General features: G+C 46.0%; 1 protein-coding gene across 1 annotated transcript in view; it reads right to left on the bottom strand.

Annotated features, from left to right (window-relative positions):
* Positions 1-23,759, bottom strand: part of PRKCA (protein kinase C alpha) — a 399,124-nt gene that overhangs the window by 237,769 nt on the left and 137,596 nt on the right. Inside the window, exon 3 of the mRNA XM_084751384.1 lies at positions 5,808-5,890. Coding sequence (XP_084607510.1) covers positions 5,808-5,890 — 83 coding nt within the window. The remainder of the gene's footprint in view (positions 1-5,807; positions 5,891-23,759) is intronic.

Consider the following 23,759-nt stretch of genomic DNA (forward strand, 5'->3'; position numbering starts at 1 on the left):
GGGCCCCTTTCTCCTTCCCTTCAGGACTTACTCTTTGAAGGAGCCAATCACAAACCCATTAGATACCCAACAATCAGCATACAATGGTACGCAGGTCAACTATGCCTCAGTCTCCTCACTGCAAAACAAGATTAGCCTAGATCATCTTTAAAACCCTTCCATCTCTGTGGTTCTGTGACTTTGAAGTGTATTTAGAAAAGTATATAGGATGGGGCAATGGATAATGGGTAAAGTGTTGGAAACAGAAGCACAGTGGACCCAAGTTTGGGTCCCCAGCACCTATGTAAATGTCTGGTACAGTGTACAAACCAGTAATCCTGGTGCTGAGGTGGGCTAGAGGGCAGGGACAAATGGATCACCAGAGCTCACCACCAGCCCAGCCAAACCAGCCAACCATCACGCCAGTTCTCCTTCCAGAACTTTCCCAGTACCTTGCTTATGTGGCTTGGTGTGATCATCTTGTGACCTCTGCAGATGTGTACAACTGCCACCGTGGACACAGAGTGATGATGCTTCCCATGACCTGGCTGCCAAAAGCTCTAGTTATGGGTCTCTGAACTCCAAAGAGCAGAGGCAGATTTCTTGGAACAGCAGACACATTGCTTTGTGAATTGGACAGGCAGTGCTAGCTGAGTTTTAAATATTTTTACATCTTGTGAACCTTTCTCTTTCTCACATTGAAACCCACCATCTCTTAGCATCACCTTTAAGGAGTGATGCTTGCAGTGAGTCAGTGCACACATGGGGGGTGGCATAGGAGCAGAACTTAGCTGGACATCAGACCACTTGTGTCATTATATTCCACACCAAGCAGCCTTCACAGGGGGCTTTTCTGCCTGGTTCCAGGCTCCAGGAGCAGAGGTGACCAGATGACAGTCACCCAAACAGGAAAGCATCCTGAGTATGCAAAGACTGCTGAAAGCTATCGAGCATCAACTGATCTGTGATCTAAGACAAGACTTTCCCATGCAAACTGTGGGAAACTGTGCATTGCTCTTATGTGCAATCTCACGAATTAGAGAGTCTCTGAAACTGCAAACACGATCACAGAGCTGGCCTGCAGACACTACAGGAAGTGGTTCAAGCCTGCAACTGCTCCCCGGCACCTTCCTTCTTCTCTGGCCGTTCCTTCTTGGTATCCCTCCCTAGCTTTCCTCTCTCAGCAATGGCTGGAGTCCCTTAGCGTTCCGTCCTAGGACCTAACTCCCTTTAATCTCTCTCAACACCCTTTTTTGTAGGCCGTAGGATCAATTCCTTAGTCTTAACCTGTATTGTCACAGGACATGCCCACTTCCAACCTTCATGCACACTAGGACCCCGTACAACTGTCTTCTTGGGGTCAGGCTTCTCAAGCTTGATGCTTCTACATCCAAGCCATGATCTGCTCCCATTGTGCCCTCTCAAGTGCACGTTCTCCCCAGTCCTACAGTACCCACAGCCATCCATGCATTTGGGTCAGAAACCTGAGGGTCGCCCTTAGCATCTGCACCTCCCTGCCCTCAGAAAGTCCAAGGACTACATGTTTGGTTCCCAGGTCACTCTTGAATGCGTTCCCTCTGCCTCCCTTCACTGCTCTTAGCTCCACCCACACTACCATCCTCAGTGCTCTAGAGAGCAGATGCCCCTCCAGCCTCTGCTCCAGCGGTCCGCTGACCTACTTCTCACCCGAGGCAGCTCCTGAAAGGAGGTCACAGTAACCTTTGTCATATGCTTGGTTGTGTCACATCACTCCTCACTTAGAACTTTCCCTGGGGCCCCCAGTGCTTCTGAGATTGTACTCCAAATCCTTAACGAGATGCCCAATGCTTAGCTTTCTCCAGCTCTCATAGATTAAGCCCCCGCCCCATATCTTGGCCTCCTCACCTGCTTTCCCTTTATCTGAAACAGTTTCTTCTACAGCTCCTTAAACCCCAGCACACACGCACGGGAGCGCGCGTGCGCGCACACACACACACACACACACACATACAGACACACACACACACACACATACAGACACACACACACACATACACACACACACCACGCACACATACACACACACACACACACACACGTGAATTCCACCTTGCCTGTTTCTGGACCACTGTTGGAACTCAGTTTAAATTCAATTTCATCGAGACAGTCTTCCATGACAACTTAGAATAGGTTGTTTAAGGTTGCTATTCTGCACATAGGCATCCCGTTTTAATTAATGTCCACTTTTGTGGAGTGTGGATGAAATATTGAGTGACCATGTGTATTGTTTGACAAGAGCATGGTCACATTAAGTACCTTAATGCCTCAGGCCCATGGAAGGGGAACGCCTGTCCTGGGTGAGGCCCAGAAGCACAGCAAAGCCTTTCTCTGGTTCAAGTATGAGTGTGTTAAAAAAGACTAAGGAGTGTGTGTAAACAGCGTCCTCCTCCAGGATGAGTGCAGCCTGAGACTGTTGCACTACAGACACTTCCCAAGGACACTAGCTTGTTCTCCTCCTTGCACTGTGTATGACGAATGTGCTGAGTTTTGGGGCTGCATAGTAGGCGCCCCTCAACAGAGTGAGCACAGCCCACCCAACACCAGCTTTTCTGTATGTGTGTCTGTCCGTTTCTTCATTCCCAAGTTGCCCCAGTCAGGTCTCCAGGACCAAAACCATACAGGACGAGGAGCATTTTCTCCTAGAACAATGCCCAGGGCAGCTGAAGCAGACAGCTAGCTATGTGTTAATTGTTGTACAGCAAGATGCAAGACACACTTTGGGTCATCATAGATTTTCAATAACTGATACTTAGCTGAAGATGTAGGAAAAGGAGAAAGGAAGAGAGAAGATGCCCAGAGCTATTCATGCCCCTGTGGCCTATCTGTGCCTTCTCAGCCTTGACATGGCAGGATTAGAAAGGATAGTAAAGAAACGAGGAAGGACCAAATAAGAGGAAGAAGAAGATGGAGGTATGAGCAAGGAAACAAAAGGACAGATACGTGTTGCTTTGGGGTGACTTCAAAACATGAGCAACAGGACGTCAGCTTTTTAGGCAAGTTGGTAAGAAAACCCCAGGCACAGAAAAACAAACACCACATGTTCGCTCTCATAGGTGGGGCCTAGCTTCCAATTTTCATATGTGTGTGTTGACGTGGGAGTGAATGTGTATTGAGGAAGCTAGAAAGGGGCCGTGAGAGGAAGGGGGAAATAGAGGCCTGGGAGTTGTAGAGCAGAACATATTGTTGAGAAAGCGAAGAGGTGAATACCAGGGGAGGACGGCTTAAAGGGGTGAAGGGGGAGGGCAGGGAGGTGGAGTATGGATGGGAGGGGGGTCATTCCAAACTAAAGATGTATAAAAAAGCCAACAGGAAATCTGATAGTTTTGCAAGTTAATTAAAAAATAAGACTTAAAAATTAGACTGTAAACAGAGGTTCCCTTCTCTGTGGGTAAAAGCATCCCCAGAAGACAGATTATTAAGCGGGCTATCATCCTATGGATGTTTGTCAGGGAGGCCCCGGAAGCTTCCCCAGCACAATACTGGCCACTCCCACTGCTCTTGGTTGCTCACTAGGGTTAGATGGTAAGACCTGTCATGGAATATGCCACAGCTTTGATTGGAATTGAGCTGGAGGCTTTTTTCCTGCCAGCTACCTTTTATAGTGCTGAAAGGTGCTATGCAGGACATTGGAAGAGAAAAGCCATCAAAGCTCTTACTCAGCTGTGGACCTTGTATGCTATTCTACTGACTTGCCAGACAAGACATGCCCATTGGTACAATAGTGGCATAGTTTCCATAAGGGTCACCAAGCACTTTCTGATTTCCTGACGGGATCTGAGTGCATTCCTTAACCCAGAGGCAAATGATGCCTGGTATTATAAGCCTGGTCAAAAGCCTGTAGCTGGGGAAGCCATAGATTCTAGTGAGGAAGCTATTACTGTTATTCTGCTAAATAGACACATTGAATCTATCAAGTGGCATTCAAATTATTTGTGTCCCACAGATTAGTGCTGCTCAAATCTCTGGCCAGAAAGCTTTTAGCCAGAGAAGCAGTGAGAGTTAGTTACTATGGAGACTTACAACTAGTTAGTAAGTTCCGAATTCTCAGTCCTAGGTGGGGCATAGACATCACTTCTACCAGGGAACACTGTGGAACTGGGGAGAGCAAAAGGAAGGGGAGGAGCATTATGGACCATGGTCCTCAGGCAAGAGATGCCCATCTAACTCAAAACAAACACACGCTAGCTGTGCTTGCCTTCACAAGACCTAACAAGATTCAGCCCATCCCACGGTGGATGGAAGAGGGGCTCTCAAGGCCACACTCCTCTCTGAGGAGCTTTTGGCAGTTAATGGTTGCTAGGAGAAGGGAGACATTTTCTTTGGTGGTACAGTCACCTCTCTGCTTCTTTAGTAACCCCTCAACTATGCTTGTGAAGTAATCTGGGTTGAATTCCCTGGACCAACAAACAGGCAAGGAAATCAAAACAAAGACACAAAAGTAGAAGGTAGAACGATTAGGAAAAGAAAGGGATCAAGGGGAGTCGGAGGGTACGAGAGGGTAACGGAAGTAGAATATGATTAAAACACATTATAACCATGCACGAAAATATCAAATTGAAACCCACTTTTGCATAAGATAAGTAAGTATATGCTAATGAAAATATGGGGGAATTTGGTATATAATTTTTGGTCTCGTTTTATCTCTAAAATGTCACATATGGAGGTATGGTTAGAAAGATGGGAGACTGAGTTAGGAGAGGGAATGACACTAGTTTGGGCCGTACACAGGCAAGGCAGTCAATTGTTGATAGACTTGAGCTGCTTCATACACAAAACAACAAAGCACAGAGATGTGAGGTCCCCTCTGCTCAACTCCTCTAAGCCCCAGGCATCCACCAATGCAGTCTCTACCAACACCTTAATCGAATTGTGAACGTTCCTATACTACACAGGACCCAACAAGGCAAATCGGAATTCTTCAGAGTTCCCTGCGCGAAGTGCTGCTGTCTGAGAAAACAGCGCTGGGAAAGCCACTTTAAAGTCAGCTTCCTCGCGGGAGTGGGTGCCATAGGTGGGAATCGTGTGAAGTCCATACTCAGGGGTAAGTAACTAAGCTCATGTAGTACAACTAGTAACTCAGACTAGAAATGTCCCCAGTCCTCCCTTTTTTTCCAGTTAAAATGTTATTTTTCATGTGTCATCAAGTTTCTGCATAATATACCTTAAACATAGGTACTTCACTTTGTCCTGGTCCTCAATGTCCTCTGCTGGTCTTTCATTTTGGCAAGAAAATACGAATCTGACACGCTCAACAGCATCAGGGAGAATCGGGACGTAAATAAGTGAAATAAAGTTACTGGACATCTCAGAGATTGTGACCAGTGAAACAGCTGCCCACAGGATCCATTCAATGAAGGCATTATGAGACACAATGAAAACGGAGCATCGATCTCCTGGCGCGAACCATGGGCAGTTTGTTAGAATGATCAAAACAAACTGCTGACTGGCTCAGTCACGCACAGACTTTTAAAGATAAACCGAAGGGTAGTCAATACCCAGTGTAAAATGTATCCATATAGTTGCTACTATAAATTTGGTGGATTGATCAACGTGGTCACCTACAGTGGGAAAAATTACAAGCTAATGATTTCCCTCTGAGGATATCTCTGCGAAATAGTGCACAGCTCAGAAGGATGATGGACATGTTCATTATTTCAAGACAGAGTGAGAAGGCTGCAATGTCTCTTCATTAACAGCGTGTTCCAGAACAGCAGTTGTATAGGCAATACAAAATAAATAACCTCAGACATTCACATCAGCATCAAATGACAGTTTCCCCGATTACTCACATCAGTGTCAGGTCCCTTATCTGCACCCGGACAAGAGAAAGTAACAAACTCATGGCACCTCTTGTGAACCACAAAACAGCAAACTGAGGAGAGAAGAGAAGAAGTAAAAATTAGAAGGGTCTTAGATATAATATACCAAACCGAAGGAGGCATTTTAGTTTCGATATAGACAGAATCCCGCAGCAACACAAAGGCATTTCATTCGAAACTCAGTAATATTTTGTTTCAATTAAGCTTGTAGATAATATGACAAACTGCTAAGGAAGACTAACCCATGACTCCTCAACTCTAACGTTGGGGGGAGGAGATCCAAAGCTTATCAAATGCTTTCTCAAGGTATAACCCATGGTTATAAATTCAACATATTTGGCACCCTCGTCTATCTCCACACATACATACAGAGATACATGCATGCGTATGTACACAAACATCATACTCTGTAGGTTAAGCAAAAATAACTATAAAAGAAATAACTGATGATAAATGATACAGAGGTGTCCTAAGTTAGAAGACCCAGGTTCAATTCCCATCACCACGTGTCAGCTCATAAACTGTCTGTGACTCCAATTCCAGAGGGTCCAACACTCTCTTTCAGCCTCTGTGGGCACTACACACATATGGTGCATGGACATACATGCAGGAAAAACACTGATATACATAAAAGTGTATATATATATATATATATATATATATATATATATATATATATATATTTAAAGACACTAATTCACTCTATAGAAAACACCTTTTTGAAAAAAACAGTTGGGGGGTGTAGCCTATGACTTCCTTTATCACTGTCTGTGACAGAGGCTGTCCCCAAGGTAGAAGAGTCTTTGCAAATCGAGCACCACTATTAAGAGACATTCTAAGCCCAGTACCAATTTCATAACTAATCCTGAAGATAGGATCAATAAAATATTTTAATTGTTGGAAATGAATACATAATCCCCAAGAGGTCTTTGTGGCTGTTGTAATATGAAGGATAAAAAAATTGATCTGTTTAGTCTTTTGTTCAGAGGTTGGAGTAGGGTTCAGAAAGCACCCCCTGCTGCTGTGTTATGCTGAATAGCAAGAGTATGCTAAAGAACCAGCAGCTGCCTAAAGCATTTGGGAAGTCACAAGGTCTTACTACATTTTACAGTTTGCATGCATGTTCCCACCAAAATGCACACTGACAAAATCTGGCTGCCATTCTAGTGGTGCATGGAGGAGGGACCTCAGGAAAGTGACTAGTCAATGGAAATTTGTCCCTTGTAGGTGAGACTTCTGCCATGATGAAAGGGCAAGTTCAGAGCTGGTGAGATGGCTCAGAAGGTAAAGGCGCTTGCCTCAAAACCTAACAGGCTCAGTTAGATCTCGGAGATCCGTATGGTGAAACAATCATAGTGACCCAGAAAGTTGTCCTGTTACTTCCAAATGTGCACTGTGGTGTGTGCATGCATGACTACACACACACACACACACACATACACACACACACACACACACATACACACACACACACACACACACATCAAAGAAATACACACAGTAAGAAAGGCATAGCCAGGCCCGTCCATCTCTCAGACTCTTTACCCTCCCTCGTGTGCATCAATGTTTTCCTCCCCTCTAAGGAAATGGCCAAAAGGTGCTTGCTCACCTCGCACCACGACCTTGGGCTTTCAGGATCCAGAACTGTGAGAAAACAAGTGTGTTGCCTATAAACAATCCAGTGTGCATGTGCATTTTGTTACAGCAGCAGAAAGGATCTGAGATGCAGTGCAAATAAGAGCAGAGCTTCCTGATTCTTGGCCCATGCACTATTTTCTTCTTGCACTGATGATAACAGAACCTCTTGCATTTGTGTTAGTGGCTGAAGGAGATGAAAGAGGCGGAGCCACTTCCGGTGGATGGGGAAGGACTGCAGGTTTGCCTGGAGCTGAGATCCCAGGAGAGCTCACAGACTGAGCCAAGTCCTAAGAATTCTTAGAATCGGAAGTGGCCAGGAAGCAGTTCAGAATCTTTTTGCTGGGCCTTGGGGACCACTGAAAGGTCTCAAGTAAAGAGAGATGAGTGTGATGTCGGGTGTGGTGGCACATGCCTTTAATCCCAGCACCTGGGAGGCAGAGGCAGGCGGATCTCTGTGAGTTCGAGGCCAGCCTGGTCTACAAAGTGAGTCTAGGACAGCCAAGGCTACATGGAGAAACCCTGTCTCAGAGAGAGAGAGAGAAAAAGAGAGAGAGAGAGAGAGAGAGAGAGAGACAGACAGACAGACAGACAGACAGACAGACAGACAGACAGGAGTATGAGAGCAATACTTCGGAGGCACAAGCATGGGTGGTAGAAAGAACGCAGTGCAATAGGTTGAGGGCTAAAGCCTAGCTAGGCGCCTCCTACTTAGCCTAAGAATCAAAGCCTCCGCCCATCGTTATGGAGACTGCTAAGAAGAACAAGAATTGCGGAAGAGCGACGGGACCTGCTGACTGACCGCAGAACACCGTTTACCAGGCGCCCTGCAGCGAGCGGGTATTTGTTCCAACCCTTTACGTGTATTATCACAGTAACATTTCATATCCGCACTATGTAATATGCTTCAATATCCATGGTTTTAGATGGAAAAACATTGTTCAGACCTAGCAGCTTTAAGCACGCAATGAGTATTTACAAACGGGAGAGAAAGAGAGGCAGGGAAAGCCCTCAGGAGGAGAGATGGAAGGACTGGCAAAGAAGGGTCTTGCCTAAGGCCACCCACCCACAATGTACGGAAGCCAGGATTCATGCTAAGGCTTACATAATTCCGCAGCCCGCTTCACGCTCACAGTGTCAAACCCACTGCTGGCCTCAAGAGCAGTGGGAGGGGAGGAGACACAGTTCCTCCACCTGTAGCAGCCTGGAGAGTTGTTTCAGGTAAGTCTGGCACAGAGAAGAATTTTAGGATGAACCAGTGTGAAGCTGAGTTGGTGTTTGCTGGGATTTTTTTTTTTCAGGGATTTAACCTCTGGGGTTGATAAAGAGGCATGCTGGGAAGGATGAGACGACATGGGTATGAGCTTCTCTGGAGACAGCACTCACATGTCTTCAGAAGAGCCATATATAAGACTTGGGTGGCTTCTGAAGTCACATCAGGATTGCTGCTAAAAACCTTTTCTTACTGGTAGGAAGGTGCTTCCTGTGCAGTAGACAGGATTACAGTGGAAACAGTAAAATCCAAGGCCACAAGGCTCCAGGGGTCACAATGGTTACAGAAGTTGGGTTTTATACTGGAAAAAAAAAATGTCTAGTCTTTGTGAGATTCTTCAAAAATCTCAGGTTTACATGTGGGAAAAGAGGACGGTCATATATGCTTAGGTCTTAAGCTCGTTTCACTGCTATTTTAATATCTCTACATAAAAGAAATAGTGTCTCTATGTAGGTAATACCCACAGGCAAAATGTGTTAATTGTGCAGGGTTTCTTAACTCTTGGCTGCAAGAAACTTCAACAAGACTAACATGAGGGCCTTTCCCCTGCTCTCCATCTCTCCTTAACTCTCTCTCTCTGCCTTTCTATTCTGCATCAACAGGATTCTGGAAACAAAAAGGATATTAGAGCTGGTGTCACCATATCTTATATGGGTCATGGGTACAAAAAATACATGTCTATGTGTATTCACATATATACTCGTGTATCTACAGAAACACAGAGGGTGGAGATATGACCATGTCATATTTGATAAATAATAAGGGATAATGAACTGTTTTCTTTATGATTTTTTTTGGTCTTAATATAACAGCACTGTAAAAATACACATTGAAAAAAAAAACCTGAAAATGCAAGCTTGGTATTGACCAAGACCAAAGCTAAATGTGTGAGTGGGAAGTATGCTCAGGGTTAACAACTGGAGAGCTCTCTCAGTGAGCAGCCCTTCAGAGGTGAGGCTGCCGTGGTGGTGAAGGGTCCTCTTGGGTTGCAGTATGCTATCTGTCACATCCAGTGTGCATGCCTTCTATGCATGGTCCTGCAGGAGGCAGTGAGTGTGGCGCGAAGTGTGCAGACAGTGCTGAGGCCATCAAGTGGCAGTGCCTGAGCTATCCAGGTCCCTTCCACAGTGCTGCGGCCAAAGGCAACTTGATCGGAAATTCTTCAAAGATAGATGATAGAGCAGCAATGGGGAGACCCACATTAATCTGCTCGCTCCTCAACATCTGGCACAAAGGTATATTTTATTGAAATTACTAGAAGAATCACTTCCTAAAGGAAAAGGGTTGCAGGGCATTATCACCTCATTGTAATATATTGTGAAGATAAAGTTTTGAGGGGCGGGGTCAACAGCATTTTAATTTCTTACTTAATTGTTCCAATGTTTGAGTCTTTGACTCTCTTTTCCAGCCATATTCACATCTGGATAATTAACACATAATAATTCCGCCTCTTTGGAAGAACAGCGCGTCTTTGGTATCTGTCATCTCTACTTACATATTTGTACCAATGCCAACGCAATGCCGCTAGTTGAAGTATTTCTATTATGCACTTTAGGAAAATTCTTACTTCAGATATTTTCCTAAGAATCAAGCTCTCACTACCCTCTAAAATGTTCAGGGGCAGCACAATCCCTACCTACTCCCAAATTACTTTCTCCTCCCACCCTGTCTTAGCAGCTCTTGTCCCAAGTTTCCTCACACGTGAACTTCCCATTTCAATGAATGCCTCCAACAGGCGGCAGACAGAAGGTCCTGCTTGCAGGGTTCTCATGGATGTATGGATTTTCTGGGGGCATAAAGACCCTTAAGCCTGCTTGCACTTTGAATGTTCAGTTGGTGGCACATTTACCGAGCATGCCAAAGGCCCTAGGTGCAGCCTCGTCTCCATACACACTGGGTGTGGTGCACACACCTATAATCCCAGAACACAAGGGAGGGTATCATCCTTGACTACAGAGTGAGTTGAAGGCCAGAAAGGGCTAGAGGAGGCTCCAAAAAGAACAAGCGATGTATGTTCTCCAAAACCAGAGCAAACAGTGCGCACATGCCGTAGTAAAGAGGAAAGCTCGGTTGCCTCTCCTCCTCCCACCGTCACCACCACCTATAGAAAGGGGAGAAGACAAAGAACAGAGGGGCTGGCTCAGGTGGCTGCACGCAGCGTTTGTCTGGGGAAAGCTGCCCTAGAAAGTGTGCATAGCGGCCAGACATTCTGAAACTCACAGATGGCTGCCCCGGACCTTTGCTTCCAAGCTGCAAACTAAGTGGCAATACGTGTTTTGTGGGGCAACATAATCTACGTGCCAGAGATGCCACAGGACTGCTGCAGAGAGGAGAGACGGGGAGGGTCTAAGGAATGCACTGGGGTCACCCCGAGGAGGACAGTGGAGATTTCTCTCTGGATTTAAAATCGGGAGCTACTATTTTATATTAAAATCTAAAGAACTCATCTGACCATGCAACCTGGGGTGAGGGGAACTGGGGAGAGAGTGAAACCTGGGGTGCCTGTCACATGACACGACTTCAATAGCTGCCTGACTTTGGCAGGCAAGGTAACTCCAAGATTGCCACCACTCAGAAATGAAGGCACAACCATGGCCAGTTTCTTACTATACAAGGTCTGCTTTTAAGAAGCAGTAGCCATCCAGCAAGACCATGTCTGTCTGTCTGTCTGTCTGTCTGTCTGTCTGTCTGTCTGTCTGTCTCTCTCTCTCTCTCTCTCTCTCTCTGTGTGTGTGTGTGTGTGTGTGTGTGTCTCTGTGTCTCTGTGTCTGTCTCTTTGTCTCTGTCTCTCTCTCTGTCTCTCTCTTCCTCCCCCCGCCCCCCCCCCCAGTGTGTGAGAGAGAGACAGGCTGTGTTGGGGGTTGCACATATGTATGCATGTGGGGGTCAGAAGTCAACGTCATCCTCTCTCATTCTCCATCTTACTTATTTTTCAGACATGGTCTTTTGCTTACTGAAGCACACCAGTTAGGCAGGACTAGGTGTTCCGCAAGCTCCAGGGATCCTTCTGCCTTCACCTCTTCGGCACTGGGATTACACCTGGCCTTTTATGGATGTGCTGAGGACCCAAACTCAGACCCTCACGCTTGTCAAGGAAGCACTTTCCCTACAGAGCCATCTCCCTAGTCTCCAGGAGCCAGCCTGCAGCCTAGAGACACAGCTCAAATCTTCAGTCTATCATTTTATAAGCACAAAACAACTTTCCCATAATCCTCTCTGTGGATGTTTATGCTTCCCAACAGACATGGAAGTTCCCTGAAGTGGACCCAATACATTGGTACAGATGAGATATTACCACCAAAGGAACTCAGTCCACAGACCTGGAGCAGTGAGGCTCCTCAACATGACCTGACTTTGCAATGAAGTATGCTCAATCTGGAGATCCCTGTCAACACTGACACTACACCGTGTAAATAAACGGAAATTAAGGAGTACATTCCCCATCTGCCAACAGTACATTACAGGAACAGAACAAATGACAGTGACCTAATTTTTGGTCAGAGACTCATTTTAAATATTCAAATAAAAATCTGAAGTGAGTTGCAAGAGTGTCACGTTGGCGTTACAGTGGTTCGAGTGTGTTTAGTTTAAAGAGATGAAAAACCAACTAAGGGCATATGGAAAGCTAAACGGAATAGGAGAAACATTCCCTTCTGACACTGTTCCTCCTATAAATCTGGTAAAAATTAACTTGACCATGGGTGTTTCGGTCATGAGACACACACCAGGACTTGAGAGCTCTTTCTGTGTCAAAGCCATCTTCATGAAGAGGGATGTCTCAGGCCGCCTGGGTGGGATAGTCGTTCCTAGAGTGACTCTGAGCAGATGGTGAGCCAGAGGCTTTCCCCACACTCCACTCAGGCAGAGAAATTTGCCTCAGAAAGTGGCAATGGTGAATCGATGCCACTGATGCAGGAATGGGTTGTGACAGAGTCCGCCTAGTCAACCCCTGCATCCTCAAGAGGAGCCTCACAGCATGGCTACCCACAGTGCACTGCCTGCGGGAATGCTCCTGAGCCAAAGGGAAACACTCGCCTGAAAGCAATTGCTACCACCACTTCCCATTTATCAGGAAGGCTGATGAACCAGGGAGGGAGGGGGGGAAGGAGACGGGTAAGGGGCAGATGAAGGTTCGGAATGGGACAGGAATGAAGAAGGGGAAAAGGAAGGAGAGGAAAACTGTCCGGTGCTGACAAGGACACAGAGAAACTGGAACTCATGTCCAGTGCAAATGGGGATGGCAAGTGAGATGCCTGGTCAGGGAGAGGCGTGGGTGTGCGCCAAGCCTAAAGGAAGAAATTACCATATGACACAGATACTCCATTCCTAGACATACCCTCAAAAGAACTGAAAGCCAGAATTGCCAGGGCCCAGTACCCCCTGTACACAAAAGGTGGGAATGACCCAACTGCCCTTCAGTGGACGTGTAACTGAGATGGAGTGGACGCTGCCTGCTGCTGTGCTGTCCTAGGGAGGAGTGTAGCTCTGACACACGCCACACAGGGTGAGTCCACTCGTCAGAGATAGAAAACAGAAAAGAGGGAAGACAATGGTTCAGGGGGGCAAAGTGAGAAGCAGAGTTATTAACCTGGCAGGTTACACACCTGTAACCCTAGTGCAGGGAGGGTTAGAGACAGGTGGGTCCCTATCCAGCCAGACTAGCCATAACGGAGAGCCCCAGGTTTGGGGAAATTCTCTCTTGATCATGATGATGATGATGATGATGATAAATAATTATATATCAAATACTTAATATAATAATAATAATAACAATAATGAGGAGAAGGAGTGTAGACACCTGATGTCAACAAACAGCATCAGCATGGACTCTCTTGGATGTGTACACCTGCAAACACACATGTATACACATGCACACACATGTACACACACACACACACACACACACACACGGTTACCACGGACTAGAGATGAAGCACATTGGGAATTAATGTGTAGTGAATTGAGAGTTCCTGTTTAAAATGTTTAAGTTCAGGAAATGGATAGTGATGACGGTTGCAGAACACTGTAGGTATACCTAGTGCCACTGAAGCACACATTTAAGGTAGTTTACATGGCAAAGTTCATATAACATCTTTTACACAATAAAAAAGCATTGAACCCAGAGCAATATTTACAAAATTACAAATAATAATTGTCATGAAGTATGTGTCATAGTCAGCCAAGACAGTAAGAGGTTTAGCTTTGTAGCCCTATTTACATGGATTTTTTGTGATATCTACATTCATAAATCTTAGTCTAAATCAAGAAAAAATGCTTTCTTTCATTCCTTAAAATTTCCAGTGAAACCAGTACCAGAACAGAATGGGGCCATGGGGACAGTTTGGAGGACAGCGCATGTTTCCAACATCCCCAGTGCACTTGTGATGGTAAAGGCCAATGACAGTGACAGGCGTGAGCACCTTCCACTTGTGGCTTTGGCTCTGTACCAACAATAATTTTTATCCTAGATCTCCATACACGGTGGGACGGTCCTACTTCCACTTGATACAATTGTCCTGGGTGGGTGGGTGGGTGGAGTACATAATGCCTTTGCATTTCCTTTTTATTCTCAAGTCCAAATCCTTTCAAAACCAGCCAATAATCATGTAAAATGGAACATAAGCAATAACAATTTCTTATTATCCAAAATTAACAGGGCCGAGGCCATGATGCAACACGCACTGGATTCTAAGTGGAGTCCTCTGACTGCAGTAGTACTGCTTCCCTCAGGACAAAGGGCTTGGAGCCAAGCTCCCCACCCCCACCCCACCCCCACTCTCACCCCCCCACACAAACCTCCACCCCCCCCCACCTGCTTCTCTGACCTCGTTGTGGTACTAGGAGTTAAATCCAGGGCCATGTGTGTGCTAGACAAGCAGTACAGGGCTGGGCTGTATCCCCAGCCCTCTTTAAAAAATAATTACTTAAACTTATTTTTTACGTATATTGGTGGTTTACCTGCATTAATGTGGTACCACATGCATGCAGTGCCTGCGGAGGTCAAAAGAGGATGTCAGATGTTCTGGAGATAGAGATTTAGCTGCTTGTGAGCCTTCACGTGGGTGCTGGGAATTGAACCCAGGAAGAGCAGCCAATGCCCTTAACCACTGAGCCATCTCCCTACTGCCCATCAGCCTTTCTTTTCCAATCCTTCTTCTCCCTCTTTTTTTTTCCCCCTTCTTCTCCCTCTTTTTTTTTTTTTTTCCTTCTTATTTTGAGACCAGGTCTCGCAAAGTTGCCTAACCTAGTCTCAAACTCAATGTACAACCCAGGTATGCCTTGTTGTAACTAGCCCCTGAGAAGCTGGGATCGCAGGCCTGTTCCACCAAGCCTGCCTAAGCTCTTTAGAAAAAAAAAAAAACATAAGCGGTTGCCATCATGTGAGGTGGTTTTAATTAAATTTTGCTTAGCTGGAAGGGATTAATGAAAGGTAACGTCATATCACAATACGTTGAAATGAAAAATCTCTAAGACACAGTGTGCTTTCAGCTTTGTAGGGAAAATAAGGGAAAATTGAACTTATATTTGCATTTTAAAAGAAAATTGTTGGTTTCAGATTTGTAACAATGAAAACAGTCTTCTCCTAGGAGACACGTTAAAGCTGTATGGAAACAAATCCAATGAATGTTCCATGCCACACAGAGTAAAGGATGCCACTCATCAGATGGCACAGTGGCTCTCCGTCTCTAAGCAGCTTTGCACACGTGCGCAAATGTTTTCAACTCCCCCCACCCATATTTTCATATCTGACCATGCAACCATCACTCGCTCTTCCTCTCTTCTCCTTTTCTAGAACTTCACCAAGTATTCCTGAACGTCTTCTCTTTGCAGTCTCTTCCCCCCTCCCCCCCACATCATCATAAAAGGATGATGTAGATCATGAAAGATAGGATCCTGCCAACAGCTTCCCTCAAGTTACTGGCTCCAGCAATGAGGCAAGTGGTACAATCAGCTCTCAGCCGCCTGGGAACCTTGGGACAAGGCTGGGGCAAAAGAGGCTAAAAAGTGCAAAGAAAGCAGATGTCAGTGTCGGTGGCTTCACTTTCACCCAGGCTATTGGTCACATGAACCATGCAGTACCTTTAAGATCGCCACCTGCTAGCCGGCTGTGGTAGCCCACTAAGGGAGGCAGAGGCAGGCGGATCGCTGTGAGTTCGAGGCCAGCCTGGTGTACAAAGTGAGTCTAGGATAGCCAAGGCTAACACAGAGAGAGACCCTGTCTCAAAAAAAAAAAAAAAAAAAAAAAAAAAGGCCACCTGCTTCATGTGTGTCTCATATACACATATAGTTTAGGGTATTGGAGAACATGGCACATGTTCCTATTGCTGCTGCCACTTTGAATTAGGTTTTCTGCACTCAGAATCTTTCGTGGTAAAGGCATTGATCACTGGGAGGCTGCTGAGTGTGGATGCAGGGGATCAAAAAGATGGTGAGAGTGAACTTGGAATTTGGGACTTGCCTGGGAGAGAGAACCTTCTTGTGTGGCTTAGACCTAGGGCTCTGTCCTAGACAAGCTGGCGGGGGTTACACTTCATGACCACCCAGGCTAGCAGCAGATCCAGTCCTGAGGTCAGAGGCCCGGAGGCACGGGAGAGCAAATTTTGTAACCAGGCTTCTACACAGTGAAGGGAACCTCAGGGAGCCAAAGGGGTGCCAGGACCACTCCCGTGTGGTTGGTGGTGGAAAGAGTGGGGCGATCTGAGAGCTGGGGGAAGGGTAAGGAGAAAGCTGGGGCAAAGACCTAGCTGAGGGTTAGGTGGTGCGGGGCTGCGGTCCCAGCTGCTCAGGAGAATCAAGAATTTAAGGCCTGCCTGAGCCGTGTAAGGTTCAAGCCGAGCAACTTAGCAAGGGCCTGTTTCAAAATGAACATTTTAGAGCATTCAGAAGTCACTGGTCCAATCCCCAGCAGTGTGTGTGTGTGTGTGTGTGTGTGTGTGTGTGTGTGTGTGTGTGTGTGTGTTAGAGAGGGGGAGGAGAGGGGGGGAGAGAGGAGAGAGAGAGAGAGAGAGAGAGAGAGAGAGAGAGAGAGAGAGAGAGAGAGAGAGAGGATTTCCTACTCCCTTTTAATCTTCCACCCCTTTAATGAGCTGCAGTGTTAAAAGCCAGATACACGCTGTAAGACTAACAGGAGCAGTTTAACCTTTCTCGCCCCACCCCCCACCCCCTTTACTGCCACTGTGGTGAGACAGTGTCATCCGCTGTTTTTCTCTGTCTTTAAAAGTTATACAAGTAAAATAATATGATATCTGTGTTTCTTTTCAGCAGGCTCTCAGCAGAGGGTGAAACACGGGGCAGAGGAAGGATGACATGTGACGTGTAAAAGCTGATGACTCCTGAAGCTGCGAGATTTGTGAAAACATAGAATAGATGGGATCTTGCAAACATGGCCAGACTTCATTTCTCTACAACTCAAAAGGTGCCGAGATCCTATTTGGAGGTAGGTATAGTTAATTAGACAGACTTACTGATGTAGGTCAAGGTCCTAGCCAAGTGTGGCTGGTGTCCTTACAAAAAGAGGTCGGGGCTGGAGGGATGGCACAGTGGTTAAGAGCACTGACTGCTCTTCCACAGGTCCTGAGTTCAATCCCCAGCAACCACAGGGTGGCTCACAACCATCTATAATGTGATACAATGTGCATTGTATACATAATAAATAAATAAATAAATAAATGAATAAATAAATAAATAAATAAATAGGTCACCTGTAGGGAGAAGTTCCTGTAAAGATGGAGGCTGTCTAGAGTGGCGCGTCTACAAGCCAAGGATGCCAGACACTGTCACCAGCCACCAGAAGCGAGGGGTGAGTCACAGAGCAGATTCTCTGGCACAGATCTTCTAAGAGGCCAGCCTTGCCAACAGCCAGCCTTTAGAGCCAAAGGGCAACTTCTGCCGTCTAAGCCACTTAGTATATGGCAATTTGTTATGGCAGCCCTAGGAAATTCATACACATATCAAGGAAGTTTCTAGAAAGTAAAAGGCCCAAGAGGGAAAAAAAATTGAAATGATTTAAACAAGAGCGAGAGGTTGGGGATTCAAGCCGTTCCTCCCGCACAGCTCCATGAGATGATGCGTCTGTGTCTATCAAATTTACCTAAATTGCCAGTGAGCGCATTAAGTCTGAAGCTACAGTGAGAGATTGCCAGACAAATGAATCAGGGTGGTGTTGATATTTCATGGGAGAAGCATTTCAGCCCCACAGCTGACTATAAGCAAAAAAGGTGATTCAAGCCTGAACTACTGATTGGAAATGGAAATTGTGAAGTCCCCAAATATCTGGGACACTTGCATAGGTTCCCTTTGCTCATGGTTATGGATGGGTTTAATAAAGCCGGAGTTTTTAAAGGGTTTAGCACCGATGTGTAATCAGAAGTCCACATTAAAATCATTAGCTTTCTTCTGCACAGTGTGCCAGCTGGAATCTGCAGCCATAACCACACAGTGACCACATTTGGGGAAATGTTTGCTGGTCCTCAGCAGGACATGAGAAGGTGGCTCCCACGCAAGTTTACAGCCACCCAGAAAACAAACTTGGAATGTACAAGGGACCCAAGGCCCAGGAGAGTGACCTGCAGTTTCTACCTTTGCAAAGGGTAATTTAAAAGACAGCAAGTGCCCGCAGCTAATCTGAGAGCTGAAGAATCAGGAAACATCTGGAAAAAGCTGCTTTAACTTTGAAGTTGTGGAAGCCTTTTTGGGCCTGAGTAGGGGGGTCAGGGGGTGAGTGGATAAAGCTATGGCTATGGCTCCTTCCTGTCTCTGTTCTCATTTGGTCCCAGGCTACAGTTTTATGCTTAAGTCAGAACAGCCTGTATTCTTTATAAATTATTTTATTTGTATGTGTTGCTATGCCACCATATGGGTGTGGAGGTCGGAGGACAACTTTGTGGCTTACTCCTACCCATGCCTGGGCTCCAAGGATTGAACTCAGGTGACAATGACTCTCACCCACTGAGCCATCTTACTAGGCCTGTAAGTCAGTTGTGGTGGGGCAGCAGTCTCAGAGCAAGTCAGCACTCTCAGTTCTTTACTGTGTCCTAGCACCCCACTTGCCAACAAGCTCAAGGTCAGGATGAGGCCAAACCCTCTGTCTATCTCTCTGCTATTTGTCATTCCAGAATCTTGTACCTATGTATGCCTGTCACTTAGCCAACAGCCAGAAAGCATGGCAGACTCTGGGGTGGGGGTGGGGGTGGGAGGCCGCCAGGAATTCACACGACACTTGTAGGCATCTGCTCAGAAGAGACGCTGGAAATCTGAGTGTGTTCTTGAGAAAGATGGTGTAGGTAGAAATGACAATCGCCCAGGTGCTGTGCTTCAACAGCGAGAAGAATCGGGCAAAGAGCAGAGATGGGCATAAGAGGGAAGCTAGTACAGAGCCAGGGCCTCTCATCCCTGCCTCAGCCGGGGGAGACTGGAGGCCAAAGGGTGCTGGGGCTGAGCAAAGGCTAAAGGCTCAGGGAGCTTCCCTCCCCCTGCCCCCCCCCACCTCAGCTGTCGTGCTGACAGAGTTTGGCAGTGACTGACGGTTATGCACAATGATAAAAGGAGGCTTAAAGCTGCCTCATGCAAATTGTGGAGACAGGTAGTCAGAGGCAAAGGCAGGGCTGGTGGGAAGAGTGTGACCTTCACCCCGAGGAAATGCTACTTTTGATTCTGATCCATAGGCGGAAGTGACAAGGCTATCCCAGGTATTTTAGCAAACAGAATTTTAAGGAAATGTGCCCTATTATTAATTCATTCATTCAATTGTGATTTCATTCATTCATTCATTCATTCATTCATTCGCCATGCAACTACAGAGCTCCTATGAGCTAGTGAGAGAGAGAATATTCTATAGCGTTCCATATTTAACTTTCTGGTTGGGTTTGACTGCTGCTAGCTTTCCAAGGAGGGAAGGGACTCTCTCAGAACTGACAGAAAGATGTCAGGGTGCAGCAGCTTCAGAACCAGGGCATTCTGAGAGCAAACAGGGCACAACATTGCTTCTGAGATTGGAGGCCACCGCCAGCCAGAGGTAATTTTTAATTCTTAGAGATAAGTACATGCAGGGACTTTCCATAAATAAGTGCTTTCATTTTCCCGGAGATCACACTGAGCCTCTCTGACAAAGGCTGTTCCGATTGTTATGCAAATCCTTACCCATGTAGCATATTCCCCTCTGCTTATCTTGGTGAACAATTCAAAAAAGAAGCCATAATACACTAATTACCTCTCTTTTATCGAGAATGTTGGGAACTAAGAAAACATCAGCACATAATTACAAAGGAGGGGGGCCAGAAGCCTCCAGCAAGGAAATTTGAAGATAGTCAAGGGGACTCCAAAGCCACAGGTGACTGAGTTGAATAACTTAGAAAAGAACGTTTTTTTCTTTCATACAAATAAGGACTTTAAGGCATCCAGGGTGGCAGAAAAGCAAGTGAAAATTAGCAAATGGAAAGAAAAAAAAATCAATTTTACCAGACACATACATCAAATGTATTACATCCCCCAAGAGTGCCAAGAAACATAAGGACAAATAAATGTTCAAATAAATACAACCAGCTGTTACTCAGAATTTGAAACTCAAAATGTTTTGGATTTGGTTTTGTTATTTTTTTTCCTTTCTTTTTTACTGTGTATGGGTGTTTTGTCTGCATGTATGTCTGTGTGCCATATGCGGTGGTACCTGCAGAGGCCAGAAAAGGGCATTGGATCTCCTGGGACTGGAGTTACAGATGGTTGTGAGCTGCCTTGTGGGTGCTGGGAATTGAACCTGAGCCCTCTGGAAGAGCAGCTAATGCTCTTAACTGCTGAGCCAGCCCTCTACCACTAATAATAATGCTTTCTAGGCTATTCTATCACATGATGCTTCAAAGACACTAGCAACTATTTTCTGATGTCAAAATACGTGCCTGTTGTTTCTTTGTGAGGTGAATCTCTCCCGCAGCCAAAACACTGTTCACAGGGCCATCGCTAGGCTTGGTGTTTGGAGATAATTAACATTAGTTTTACTTCTTTCTGTTTTCTCTGGTCTTTTTTTTTTTTCAACCATCCATGCATTATTTAGCTAAAATATCACAGCTTAGATGACACTTACAGCAGTCCCAGGCACTGCAAGGCCCCATAGTGCTTTGCAAATCATCAGACTTAGAAAGAGTGTTGCACACAGAGCTAGGCTGGCTTTGGTGTGTAAGTTTGCCAACATAGCTCTCCACTTGGCCACAGTCTGTAGAGAGGTTAGAAAATATAACTCAAGAGTTTCAGGGTAGCAAATCATAGCATGAAGAACAACCAAGAGCAAAGCAGAACCAACCCCACCCCCACCCGCCTCCACCCGACCCCCTGGCTGCAGTGCTGTTTAATGCTGCTGGGAGACCATGCTCTTGTTGCACACATAGCAATTAATTCCAGGTAAAGGAAGACAGGTTTGCATAAAGATCAGTGGCATGCAGGTGTTTACGAAAAATCAGAAACTAGCTGAGTTTGGATATGTGAGTTAGTGCATACCCATTAGAAGAACTAAGATGTAGGTAAACATCTGGGATGTACCATTAAAAGGAAAGAGAGAGATTATAAAAATAAAACGGTGTTGATCTTTAAATGATGTGTCAGCATACAAGCAAAATATTAGCAGTGATTGGCTTTACTTTTGAGAAGTGAGATTGTTACTAAGTGATTTTCAAACAAATTCCAAATAAAAAGATATTGGAAGTGTTCAACTCCTGAAGGAGGAAGCTGGCTAAGTTGATAATACTGATCCAAGCGAGAATTGAAGTCTAACAAGAGGTATATTCTGAAAGGTCTGCTGAGTGAGAGGACGGAGTGACTGCAAGGTCTGCTGAGTGAAAGATGGAGCAATAGCCAATGCATTTCCTTTGCAGGTGTTGGACCATGAATCCATCTATTTCACATGAGGGAACTACTCACTATGTGACTATATTTCAAAGTGGCCATTGTCAATAAGCTAAAACCAGGGCTGGAGATGCAGGTCATCGGTGGGGTAAAGGATTTCTCTATCATACACCAGGCCCTGGGTTGAATTCCCAGCACTACCCAAAATCAAATAAAAAGAGAGAGCTAAAAACAAAACAAAAAATAAGGACAACCCTAAACAATGAAATAATCACAAACAGACTCGCTAAGTATGCACCCCATGACTGGGATAATTGAAGGGAGATCACTTATGTCTTGTCTCCATATTTTAGGCAACTTTTTATTAATATTAAAGTGGAATTTTATCCACTTTGAGGTTTTTGTGTGGTGTCGCCATTGGCTAACCTTCTGGTTGTAGTACAGATCTCTGACACGGATCTATCTCTGGGTACCAGGGACACACCCCATGTGCTGCCTGCTGAGCCTGGCAGGCCATAGGGAAGCGTCCTGTGCCCTTGTCCCCATCTAACAACCCGCCCTTGTGCATGCCAAGCTCACAAACTCAGTCCTCTTGACTCAAATGTAGCAAGGAGAACCACCAAGCCTGCCCGGCCTGCCAGGCCCTATGTGGGGTGAAATTAAACCCCAGCTTCTCCTAGGATGCAGCAGACATGCACACGGGCTGAGTGTCCCTTGTCCAAAATGCCCCACAGAACCCTAAACATGAAAAAATTCATTTTCCACGTACACCTAATACACATGCTTAAAGACAATTTTACACAGTATTTTGATACGTTGGCACATCAAACAGATTTCATGGTGTGGATTTTCCACTTGTGGGACAGGTCAATGTTCGAGGAAAGTTTCAGATTTGGGAACGTTTTCAGGTGTTTAATTTTCATCTTAGGGAACTAACCTGTAATTCCTTCTCCCTTTCTTCAGATCAGAGCAAGTGCGAATTTGGGTTTTTATTTTTAAGTATAGATCCTTATGTGGGGTTCCCAAATAGTTGGTAACTAGGGGCTAGACTGAGGGGAAAAGATATATGGGGATGTTTTTAAGTGAAAACCCGAGTACAGCCAGGCAACATTCAAAGAATGGTGAAAGGAACAAGGCTGCCGCCTGCAGCCAACGCAGGCAAGACAGGCCAGGATGCTTCATCGAGCTCTTCCACAGAGAGAAAGCATGCAATGGAAGCCCACTGGCCTCTTCTCCTGGACAGAGAGGCAACGGTGGAGTGGCAGAACCATCGCCTCCTCCCACCTCCCCCCGTCCCCCCCCCCCCCGGGTTCCCATCTCCTCCCAAAAGCCAGGCATGAGGAGTCTCAGCCATGCGCCCAGCAGCTGAGGTCACAGATGGCCCTTCCCGCCACTCCAGGGCTCCCGTGTGAGCAGCCCAGGTCTGCCCATAAAGCAGGCAGGACATGGCATGAGGTGTCACTGTGCAGACAGGTACACCTGGGAGTGACACACCTGCAGAGTTCCAGCCTGCCTCTCAGCTCCAGGTGTGATCCAGGACATCTCAAGAGAGTCAGCTTCTAAGAAAAGGACCAAAGAAAATCATGGTCCTGGGAAGGTGGGAGACAGGCAGGATGAAGCAGGCCAGGCCGCCAAGGGAAGGCATCTATCTCCTCAGCAGCCTTCCTGTCTTCCCCCACTTCACTGGGAGTGGTTCTCTCAGCCCGGCGATGTGCCACAGCGCTGGATGCCACTGATGTGAACCTGCCCATGAGGTGTGGAATTAACCACCTGACAAGTGGTCTGAAAAGTATCCTAGACAAAAGCACACCCTTTTTCATGTGTGAATTGACAGGGAGGTGAGTTTAGGAGAGGTGAAGGCTTCAGGGTTCAATTTCCAGATGTCATACATCGCAAAGGATAAGGCATGTCCCTTCTGACCAGATCAGAAAACAAGAGCCGGACCAGCGCCATCACTACCAACACATTAAATAATAAAGGTGACTCACACTCCAGCAGCCGGCTTAAAGTACAGAAACGTAGAGGGAGGGGACGGGTCCCAATGTTGGCCCTTTCCTCTCTGATTCATTACACCTGATAAACATACTCTGTAGCCCCTAATGCTATTTTTATGACCATTTCTCAAGAGTATGGCTTCAGACTGTACTTTTCTAATTTGCATAATAACAATGGCCTTGTGACTA

Source organism: Acomys minous (genome assembly GCF_964271855.1).
Source record: "Acomys minous genome assembly, chromosome: 12".
NCBI lineage: Eukaryota > Metazoa > Chordata > Mammalia > Rodentia > Muridae > Acomys > Acomys minous.